The sequence below is a fragment of the Lampris incognitus genome, chromosome 13 (genome assembly GCF_029633865.1).
Source record: "Lampris incognitus isolate fLamInc1 chromosome 13, fLamInc1.hap2, whole genome shotgun sequence".
NCBI lineage: Eukaryota > Metazoa > Chordata > Actinopteri > Lampriformes > Lampridae > Lampris > Lampris incognitus.
In genome coordinates, this window is record NC_079223.1 from 26945311 (window position 1) to 26956930 (window position 11620).

The 11620-nt window shown below is 41.7% G+C and overlaps 1 protein-coding gene across 5 annotated transcripts in view; it reads left to right on the plus strand.

Moving 5' to 3' along the window:
* Positions 1-11311, plus strand: part of LOC130122616 (cullin-9) — a 268978-nt gene extending 257667 nt beyond the window's left edge. For 4 of the 5 annotated variants that reach the window (XM_056291554.1, XM_056291556.1, XM_056291555.1 and 1 more), the window contains 4 exons: positions 6045-6162; positions 7239-7372; positions 9015-9106; positions 10071-11311. In XM_056291554.1, the coding sequence (XP_056147529.1) occupies positions 6045-6162; positions 7239-7372; positions 9015-9106; positions 10071-10290 (564 nt within the window). In that variant the 3' untranslated portion in view covers positions 10291-11311. Of the gene's footprint in view, positions 1-6044; positions 6163-7238; positions 7373-9014; positions 9107-10070 lie in introns of those variants that run through there. The other variant, XR_008811248.1, reaches the window with a different exon arrangement.
* The last annotated feature ends 309 nt before the right edge of the window (positions 11312-11620 follow it).

The following is an 11620-nucleotide window of genomic DNA, read 5'->3' on the forward strand; positions in this document are numbered from 1 at the left end:
AAGTACAAACAGTATATAAAAAAGTAAAAATAATCACCAGTGACTGTGTATAATGGGGTGACAATTACCACAAACTCTATAATGAGGTGAAAATAACCTCAGACTGTATAAGGTAAAAACAACAGACTGTATATAAGATAGTAAGAGTGAAAACCTCAGACTGTATTTAAAGAGGGAAAATAAAAACACTGTAAAAAACAAAGGACCTCAACCATTCTATCTAGAAGCAAAAACAAAGGCCACGATCTGTATGAAGAGGCAAAAAAAGAAGCACAGCTTGCACATTAACAGGCAAAAATAAAACTCGCAGCCTTTATCAGCAGGTAAAAACAACGACCACAGCCTGCCTATTTGGAAGCAAGAAGAGCCCACAGTCTGTATATGAAGAAGTAAAACAAAGACCACAGAATAGGAAAAAAAAGGAATGAAAATCAGACTGTAAAAGTAATACCCACAGACTGTTGCTCATATAAAAAGGTAAAAATAAAAACCCACAAACTATATATGGAGTAAAGAGTTAGTAATTGTCTACCTGAGTGGTAACGTTACATCATAAGCATTATATATTTTTCCTCAGTTCACTTAGTGTCTTAATAAATGCGCTGGCATCTTTTTGTGACTTAAACTCCTTCTCTGCACCGTTATATGTAACCTGGAGATGTGCCAGGTATAGCAGACCAAACCGTATCCCCGAAATCTCACGGAGCTGGCGTCGGATATCATTGAAGACAGCCCAGGCGCGGGCAGTCTTCGCAGTGTGATTGGGAAAGATAGAGATAGACATATCCCCAATCTTGATCGGTTGTTGGGCTCTGGCTCGCTGCAGGATATCGACACAGTCCGTGTGATAATGTAGTCGAGCGATTATGAGACAAGGGCGCTCAACTGGTTCCGGCTTCGACTGGAGAGTGCGATGAGCGAGGTCCAAGAGGGGCTCCTTTTCAAGTTTAGCAGAGTGGCGATGGTGGCTGCTGCAGTGGAGGAGATGGGTGAGTCCTCTGGAATTCCCAGTATCCTTATTGCGCCGTGATCTTGCCTCAAGCTCTTGTATTTATTGTCCACTCTTACCAGTTCGGCTGACAGCTGCTCCACTTTGGCCTGAAGCGTGACGATGTCATCGCCGCAGGTGGACAGGGAGGTTTCCATTTCACCAACATTATTTTTCAGAGCTTGCACTTCAGACTGAATCTTCATGATGCTACCAGATAACTCTGATTTCACTACTTGTAGCTTCATCTTGATGGATGTTAAATTCTCGGTTAAGGCGGCTTGACGCTCAGTTTTAAAAATAATCGTCATCTTATTGCGGAGAATAGAGCAGCTCAGCCTTGAAATCGAGGGATAGAATATCACCAATTGGTGCAGCAGTGTCATCCGAGCAGGGAGAGCAGCCACTATGAGGCAGGGACGAAGTGTGCGGAGCAGGCAGCTGCTGTTGTGCCGCTTAAGTGCACCCGGTTTTATTTTTCGAAGACATTTTAGTCGACCAGAAGACAAATACTTAAGTGTTTGGAAAAAACTAACACCGAAAAAATGCCAAACGTGTGCCTGGGATAGCATTTTTAAAAGTTTTTGCAGGGGCCCCAAGAGTCACGACGTACTCCATTGATCGATATGCCGGAAGTCAAATCCTTTAATTCTGATATTCTTCAGGTGATATTAGGCTGACTTTATAATTGCTTTAATGTGGCTATCTAAATTCAGGTCTGAGTTCATGACTACACCAAGATTTCTGGCTTGGTTCATGGTTTTTAACATTACTGATTGTAGCTTAGTGCTGACTTTTAGTCATTCTTCCTTGGCTCCAAAGACAATTACTTCAGTTTTATCTTTGTTTATTGAAGAAAATTCTGAGACATCCAGTCATTGATTTATTCAATGCACTTACTCGGTGCTTGTGTGGGATTATAGTCTCCTGGTGATATGGTTATGTAAATTTGTGTGTCATGTCAGAATTATGGTAACATGTTTTGTTGTTTTCCATAATCTGGACTAGTGGTAGCATATAGATGTTAACAGAGGCGAACCCAGAATGGAGCCTTGGGGAACTCCATGGGTCATTTTTGTACACTCAGATTTGCAATTACCTATACACACAAAGTAGTCTCTGTCCTTTAAGTGGGATTCAAACCAGTTTAGTACTGTGCCAGAAAGTCCCACCCAGTTTTCCAGTCGGTCTAGTACAAACCCCAATTCCAATGAAGTTGGGACGTTGTGTAAAACGTAAATAAAAACAGAATACAATTATTTGCAAATCCTTTTCAACCTATATTCAATTGAATACACTACAAAGAGAAGATATTTGATGTTGAAACTGATAAACTTTATTGGGGGTTTTTTTGCAAATATTCACTCATTTTGAATTTGATGCCTGCAACACATTCCAAAAAAGCTGGGACAGGGGCATGTTTACCACTGTGTTACATCACCTTTCCTTTTAACAACTCTCAATAAGCGTTTGGGAACTGAGGACACTAATTGTTGAAGCTTTGTAGGTGGAATTCTTTCCCATTCTTGCTTGATGTACGACTTCAGTTGCTCAACAGTCCGGGGTCTCCATTGTCGTATTTTGTGCTTCATAATGCGCCATACATTTTCAATGGGAGACAGGTCTGAACTGAAGGCAGGCTAGTCTAGTACCCACACTCTTTTACTACGCAGCCATGCTGTTGTAACACGTGCAGAATGTTGCTTGGCATTGTCTTGCTGAAATAAGCAGGGACGTCCCTGAAAAAGACATCACTTGGATGGCAGCATATGTTGCTCCAAAACCTGTATGTACCTTTCAGCATGAATAGTGCCTTCACAGATGTGCAAGTTACCCATGCCATGGGCACTAACACACCCCCATACCATCACAGATGCTGGCTTTTGAACTTTGCGCTGATAACAATCTGGATGGTCCTTTTCCTCTTTAGCCCGAAGGACACGACATCTATGATTTCCAAAAACAATTTGAAATGTGGACTCATCAGACCACAGCACACTTTTCGTCAGTCCATCTCAGATGAGCTCGGGCCCAGAGAAGCCGGCGGCATTTCTGGGTGTTGTTGATATATGGCTTTCGCTTTGCATGGTAGAATTTTAACTTGCACTTGTAGATGTAGCGATGAACTGTGTTAACTGACAGTGGTTTTCTGAAGTGTTCCTGAGCCCATGTGGTAATATCCTTTACAGAATGATGTCGGTTCTTAATGCAGTGCTGCCTGAGGGGTCGAAGGTCGAGGGCATTCAATGTTGGTTTTCGGCCTTGCCGCTTCTGTGCAGAGATTTCTCCGGATTCTCTGAATCTTTTGATGATATTATGAACTGTAGATGATGAAATCCCTAAATTCCTTGCAGTTGTATGTTGAGAAACGTTGTTCTTAAAATGTTGGACTATTTGCTCACGCAGTTGTTCACGAAGTGGTGAACCTCGCCCCATCCTTGCTTGTGAACGACTGAGCCTTTCGGGGATGCTGCTTTTATACCCAATCATGACACTCACCTGTTTCCAATTAACCTGTTCACCTGTGGAATGTTCCAAACAGGTGTTTTTTGAGCATTCCTCAACTTTCCCAGTCTTTTGTTGCCCCTTTCCCAGCTTCTCTGGAACATGTTGTAGACATCAAATTCAAAATGAATGAATATTTTCAAAAAACAATAAAGTTTATCAGTTTGAACATTAAATATCTTGTCTTTGTAGTGTATTCAATTGAATATAGGTCGAAAAGAATTTGCAAATCATTGTATTCTGTTTTTATTCACGTTTTACACAACTTCCCAACTTCATTGGAATTGGGGTTTGTAATATGTTGTAGTCAGCTGTGTCAAATGCAGCACTGAGATCCAATAATACCAGGACTGAGATTCTGACACTGTCTGTGTTTAAGTGGATGTCATTAAAGACCTTAACAAGGGCAGTCTCAGCGCTGTGGTGTGGTCTGAATCCTGACTGGAAGACATTGAAACTGTTGTTTAGTGCCAAAAATTTGTTTAGCTGCTGGGAAAAAAAGCTTTTTCAATTATTTTCCTTAGAAACGCGAGGTTTGATATGGGCCTATAACTGTTCATTAGTGAATTATCTAGATTATTCTTTTTTTAAGAGTGGCTTGATGACTGCCATTTTCAGGGCCTACAAGGAAGAGTCCTGAGAGAAGAGATGTGTTGATAATTTGTAGAAGATCTGAGGACATGCAATTAGAAACATTTTTGAAAAAGCCTGTTGGCAAAATATCAAGGCAGCAGGAGGAGGATTTCAAATGTTGTATAATGTCCCCCAAGTTTTTATGGTTGATGGGATCAAATTGTGACATGCTAGTTGAATTGATTTTAGGTGGACACAGGGACAATGCCTAGTACAGAGGCACTGGCTGCCTGTCTAATTTTCTGAATTTCGTCATTGAAGAAGGAGGCAGATTCATTGCAGGCCCTGGTAGAAATTCAGAAGCTACTACCATGGGGGGATAAAGTACGTACATTATTATTGTTTTTGGCAATGATGTCAGAGAAGTGGTTCTAAATGATAAATGCGCAGTCAGGCCAGGATTCTGCAGTCTACACCCATCTACAGGCCAGTGGCCACTCTTTAGAAGGATGAGAATGTGCACGTCCTTGATAGGGAGGAAGCTGGTTTGAATGGCTGTCATCTATGTGAAGAGGGAACGACTAACCCTGAGCGGGGCGGGGGATAAGATATCTGTCGCCATCTGACAATGCTGTGATTGCAACTATTCCCCAGTCCTCTGTGAATAGTACACATAACCATTATGACTCTAGTTAATGGTCACAGTAATTTGCATATGAAACTGATCACTGTTTTTGGTCGTTATGCCACTGTATTGCTTATAAGGGTGGGGATACCTGCATTCAGTTGAGACGGAAGAAGTCACTTAGATGAGGGATGAAACGTTTCTCTCAACAAACTTTGTGTCCAGGTGAACTGATTCATCTTTCTGCAATATTGTGGTATTCAATCAGAAATTATAATAATGTTGTCACCCAGCGCTAGTTTAGCACTCTCAAAGAAAACAGCTGACTCCAAAATGACAGAAATGATTCCCATGTATCAGTCAGAACTCAACAAATGCAAGATTCATGGATCTGGTTTTTGTTTCCTCTGACAGCAAACAGACTACTGCTGAAGTGTCTTTGAGCAAACACTGAATCTCTTCCAGCTGCTCTGATGGTCAACCTGACATCAGCTACTGTGCAAACACAAAGAGAACATCTCTGTGGATTCACAAGTCAAAATATGTTTATTATATGTTTTAGAAATCTTTTTTCCCCATTTTTCTCTCCAATTGTACTTGCCCAATTACCCCACTCTTCTGAGTAAATCCAGGAGGGCTGCAGATTACCACATGCCTCCTCCGATACATGTGGAGTCGCCAGCCGCTTCTTTCCACCTGACAGTGAGGAGTTTCGCCAGGGGAGCGTAGCATGTGGGAGGATCACGCCATTCCCCCCAGTTCCCCCTCCCCCCCAAACAGGCACCCCAACTGACCAGAGGAGGTGCTAGTGCAGCGACCAGGACACATACATACCCACATCCGTCTTCCCACCCACAGACACAGCCAATTGTGTCTATAGGGATGCCCGACCAAGCCGGAGGTAACACGGGGAATCGAACCCACAATCCCCGTGTTGGTAGGCAACGGACTAGACCGCTATGCCACCCGGACGCCCTATATTTTAGAAATCTTAATGGGGATTAATATAATACATTATTGTTATAACTGTTTTAGAGTCTGAGAATAGATGTGGACCCGTTGAATTATGTAGATTAATACAGTGTTATGGTTTGGAAATGATGCCAAACTGGTGACCTGTAATGACTTCATTCTAGAATCAAACATGTCATTACTTTCATCTGGGGTCGGGTGCTGTACCTCTGACCTTTGACCTCACGGCCTTAAAGTTCTTCTTCTACTGTTTCTCTCATTGTGATTCTGGTGTCAGGGAAATGAAAGGAAATTAGAAACAGGTCATTTAGGGTTCAGATAGACTGTGTGTTGTTGGCTGTCTGTCAGACCTGTGGAGGTGTAACTCTGGTCCTGCTGCAGGTTCTGGCGTACTCCTGCGTCTATAGCTTCTACAACCAGGAAACAGAGAAAATGGATGTGATGGAGCATCAGACAGACGCTCTGGACCTGCACACCAACGCTCTGCAGATCCTTCTAGGTGAGCTGGAATGTCTGTCTTACAACTGGGTTGATATCTGTTTGATATCGGACATATATACAGATTGTGGGTTAAAGTGGTTATCTGTCTTTTTTTATGTTAAAAAAATGCCATATTTGATGCTTTTTGTTGGCATTTTTGGACCAACAGCCATTTATTTTGTTAGCATTCTGTAATTGCTCCTCTGTATGCTATTTTTCACCCGCCAAGTATTCAAATCTAATGTTGCCCACACAGGAAATGTGTCAAGTCTGCTACTAAAAGAAAAGAAGAAGGAACTTACATGATAAATGTAGAAGAGAAAACAATAGGTGCTAAAATACAGAGCTAACTATTATCCATTGTTTAATTAGGTGTAATTAAATATTTGATATGGATTAATATGTTGTTCAATATTACCATGTCAGATGACAGTGTTAATCAGTCTTCTTTCTACAAAATATCCATAATACCAGTTATCTTGCTGGTGTTACACTGAAATATGCAACTGTTAAAAATAGTGACCTGCATGTGAACACTTTCTACTCATTCCAGAACATGTTTGTTTTGAGTGGATTACTGGGATTTGCACTATAAAAACAAACTACTGTGACTACCATGTTGCCAAATCCACCAAAGTAAGGGTAATCACTATAAGGTTGTTGGTTCCAATCCTTGCAGCAACTTGGCGAATCTAAGTGGGGAAACTCAACTAGATCTACTTTGCTCTCCCTCATCAGCTAAAGTCAATCTGCTCTTCAGAAAGGAATTTACTAATACTAATCCCCCCCCCCCAAGGAGCTAACAACAGTAACAGACTGGTTGTTCTGGTCAGCTCCCAGTACCCAATAGTAGAAGACTGTTGTTGTACTGGTCAGCTCCCAGATGGGAATGCATTAGTTAGTATAAGTGTGAAATAGAGTTTCCCAGCGATAAAGATGAGGAAGGTCTTATTTACAGACAAAACTCAATGAGAGAATTGTTTGATTTGACAGCTAACCTACCCACACTGACAGCTGTTTGTATGAGCAGAATGTGTGTGTGATCTCCTCTGTGTGTGTGTGTGTGTGTGTGTGTTTTTTGCTTTTGTTTTCCAGAGGAGACTTTGTTGCAATGTACTGACCTGGCTTCCTGTGTGCGTTTACTTAAACCGGGGCATCTGAACACGGGTCTGGAGCTGATCCGCCGGATCCAAGAGCGCCTGCTGGCCATCCTGCAGCACTCTACTCAGGTAACACAACACCCCAACCTGATGCGTCAGCCAGCAGTATTATTACAGGTGTATACAGGGGGAAATGACTGTAATTTCTGACAATTTTAAACAAATTAACTATTAAGTTGAAATGTCTTTATGCATGCTCAATAATCCAGGTAAGAAAATCAAAGAAAGAAAGTTGAATCAGTTCATCTGGACACAGTGTTTATTGAGAGAAACGTTTCATCACTCATCTAAGTGGCCTCTTCAGTCTCAACTGACTGCAGGTATCCCCACCTTTATAAACAATACAGTTGCATAATGACCGAAGCCAACGGTGAAAAAATGCCACTGTTTGGCACCCAAACAGTGTACCAGCCAATCGAAGAGAGAAGGACAACAGCTGCCTAAAGGCCCAAACATACTCGGGCGGAACATAGTGCGCAAAGCTCAGATTTTACGACCGCGATGAGTCCGCGCCGCGCACCAGTGTCAGCAGCGTGGACTCATTGCGGTCGTAAAATCTGAGCTTTGCGCGCACAGGGCTTGCAGACGTCCGCTTTTAGTCCGGCGGAGTCCGCTCCGCGTACGTTCCGCCCGAGTATGTTTGGGCCTTTAGTGTAAACCAGTGGTGATTCCATATGTGGTGGGAGTTTCAGAACAGTTGAGATGTATTTTCCAAACATCATGTCTCGGTTGCTTTCAAACCCCAAAACACACTGCAACCAGAAATTGGTCCACACCAAGGGTTGGATTCCCAGGCACAAATAAAGCAATGTAGTGTATGCTGTTATGTCCCAGGAGGATTGCCATGACTTGTACAATGGGGAAACTAAACAGACACTGGCCAGGAGGATGGCACAACACAGAAGAGTTAACGTGTCAGGCCAGGACTCCACAGTCTACATCCAGCTACAGGCCAGTGGCCACTCTTTCAAGGATGAGGATGTGCTATATCCTTGATAGGGAGGAACACTGGTTTGAAAGGGGAGTCAAAGAGGCCATTTATGTAAAGAGGGAACGACAATCCCTGAACCGGGGGGGGGGGGGGGCTAAGAGTACATCTGTCGCCATGTTACGATGCTGTGATTGCAAACATTCCCCAATCCTCTGTGAATAGCACACCAGGCCATTGTAATTCTAGTTAAGGGTCACGCCCATATCTGCATATGAAAGTGGTTTGGTTTCCAGTGAAACGGACTGGTTGGGCGTCTCAACCCCCTCCCTTGACAGAGGTGATGGCTGCCCAACCAGAAGCTACTTTGCTCTCAATATGGGTGGCCTTATGCAAAATCTGGCTCGATTGTTCCCGGTGTGACATCACTCCAAAGGACAATTCTGGTTTGCTTGTTCAGAAGAGTTTATTTGGACCCATAGAAAAGCTGCTGAAACAAAAGTGTTCGTTAAATGTGGTGACAGAATTAAAATGGTGACAGAAAAATCTAACCCGTCTAAATAAACCTTGTTTTCCATAATAACCCCACCCCTTTAATTATTTACAGAATTATAGAGATGAAGTCTTCAAATTAAAATCTAATCAAATGTATGATTTGTCCACTGACTATATCTGCTGAACTGAAACCTGGTGGAAGATTGCCATCCGGTTAACGAAGTATCATGAATGTCACCTGTCTTGTCTAGCCAATGAATGTCATCTGTCTTGTCTGTCCTATCACAGGACTTCAGAGTTGGGTACCAATCCAAAACCAGTCTGGAGGCAGAATCTGCTCAAGCTTCAAATCTCACCAATCACACAGACGTTAACAAAGTGTAAGTAGAGCAGAGTTAACACTGCTCATCAGAATCAGAATACTTTATTCATCCCTAAGGGGAAATTGGGTTCTACTACAGACACTCATGCTCTAGTAAGAAAAAACTCTTAACAAGATAACAAGCAAATAGAAACAAGAAAAACAAACAGAAATAAAAGATAAAATAAGAAATAGAAATAAGAACAAAATATATCAACAAGCATGGTGCACATAACGCCCTATCTATACTGCACTACCACAGCACAAAACAACAGCACAAACAAAACCCAACAAGGTAAAACAAGTCGAAGGGCCAATCCAATGACCATTAACTCCGAGTCCAAAGGAGTTGAATCAAGTGCAACTGGACTTGGTATATATCCGTGAAGACGTGAAGATATACCAAGTCCAGTTGCACTTGATTCAACTCCTTTGTATAACCATGACCTGGATGAATGAGAACATTCACAGACATTAACTCCAAGTGTCTGACAGTCTGAGGGAGGAGTTGTAAAGTTTGATGGCCACAGACAAGAATGACCTCCTGTGGCGCTCTGTAGTGCATTTCGGCAGTATGAGTCTCTTCCTGGCTTGACCGGTTAATTTAGTGTTTACTTCCTGTTTCACACTACCTTCAGTCTCCTGACAAGTACCACAGTACATACTGTTACATATGGGGATTATGGGATGTGTAGTGTTAACTGGATGTCATGATAAACAGTCCTTTCATCATTGTAACTGTTAACAGGAGGTAGTTGTCTGTGCAGCTCTGAGTGAAGTGGAAAATGGAAGTGCTGATGCACTGTGTGTAACAGTTTTTGTCATTAAGGAATGAATGTATATCAGTGTCATCAGAGTATTTGAAGTATGTGTTGGTGGGTGAGTGGTGGATGCAGTCATTGTAGGGATTTGTTCATTTAGCTCGCCACTAGTTGACTCTGCCAAGCTAAACATGTGATAGACGAGCTTCGTTCTGTCCTCAGGTCCAAATCGGACCAGGTGTCTGACTCCGGAGACTCTGACAACAACAACTACACAGGAGAGGAGGGCGGGGACGAAGCTGAGGAGGATGATGAGTACGATGAAGAGTATGTACCTGAGTGGCACGAAGACTATGACGAAGACGACATTGACGAGGATGACTTCTTCTCTGATGATGATGAATCAGAGAACCTCGAGAGAGACTTCAGCCCCTTTGACTGAAACTTCTCGAAGGGTGGAATAAGAGACGAACCAGATATATCAGATGTTACAATCAAAGTTTAAAGATAAACAAAGTTTGGTTTAAGATTTAAGTGGTGGGGCAGGTTTGCTCCTCTGGGCCTTCATTATTCACTCTGATTAACCTTCTATCTTTTCCCAAGGGTCAAACTCCCAGCACTCTGTCCTGGTCTCCATATTCAACATGTTTGAAGCAGATGAGAGGTTGAATCCTGACTGTTAAAACAGGACTGAAGGATGTTTGATTTGTCAGAGAACATGTGATGGAAATATGTGAGATGTTTTAGGGAACAAAGCCCTTCAGATCTGTTTAATGCCTCCACTGCTGCTACTTGGATGCATAAAGAAGGGATTCGTATTCCTGCCCTCTGTCTGACTTCCTGTTTTCTAAATTTTGTTAGATTTCTGAATTAGAGGCTTATAATGTTTCCTTCATCACAAAAGCCTTGAATTATTTTTTACAACATGGAGATTGCCTTCATTTGAAAATGAAAAACTTGTTGAAATGAAACTCATTTCGGTTCAGATTTAGGGTTTACTTGAAAAGATGAAATGCATTTTTTTCCCCAAAGATTAGCTTTATGGGGAATTTGAAAGAGCTAATTTCTGATGTGTAATAATAAATGAAACAATCTGATTGGGTCCTTTCCGGCAGTAACATGGTAAAAAAAAAAAACTGGTTAACCTGAGACATAATGTCAACTTCTAAAATATTGCAATAATAGCTTCAAACTATAGCAGCTCACTGTTGCATTATTTGCAAAGCAAAAACATGTTACATACTAAGTTGTTTTTTTTTTTCCCAAAATGACGTTCTGATTTTTTTTTAACTCGAAGATGGTCTGTACAGGGGTTGAGGGATATTAATATTCCAACATCCCATTTTGCTGTAATTTGAGAGATCCTATATTCATATCATTGATGTTCTAAAATGTTCTATCTTTCTGATTTTTTTGTTGAAGTTGTGCGACTTCAGCTGGCAAACTAAATAAAAGCTTTTTTTCTGCAACCCTGTAGGCTTGTTCTTAATGCACTTAGGATCTGCTCTGTCCTCTCATTAGCTGTTTTATGTGTAATTTTAAGTGTGACTGACGTGCATCAAGAGCTTCAAATAATGTAGGGCTTGAAGTAGTAAAACCCCAAGTTGCATTAAGTTTTTGCAAGTTTTGTTTTTTTAAAGTACTAGAAGGGGTAGTAAACTTTTTTATACATGTCTCTCAAAACATGTTGGTATGGGTTGAGGGTAGTAGAACAGATTGTCTAAATGATAAACTCCAAAAAATGAGAAGCGTGGCTTTGAGGGAGTATTTTT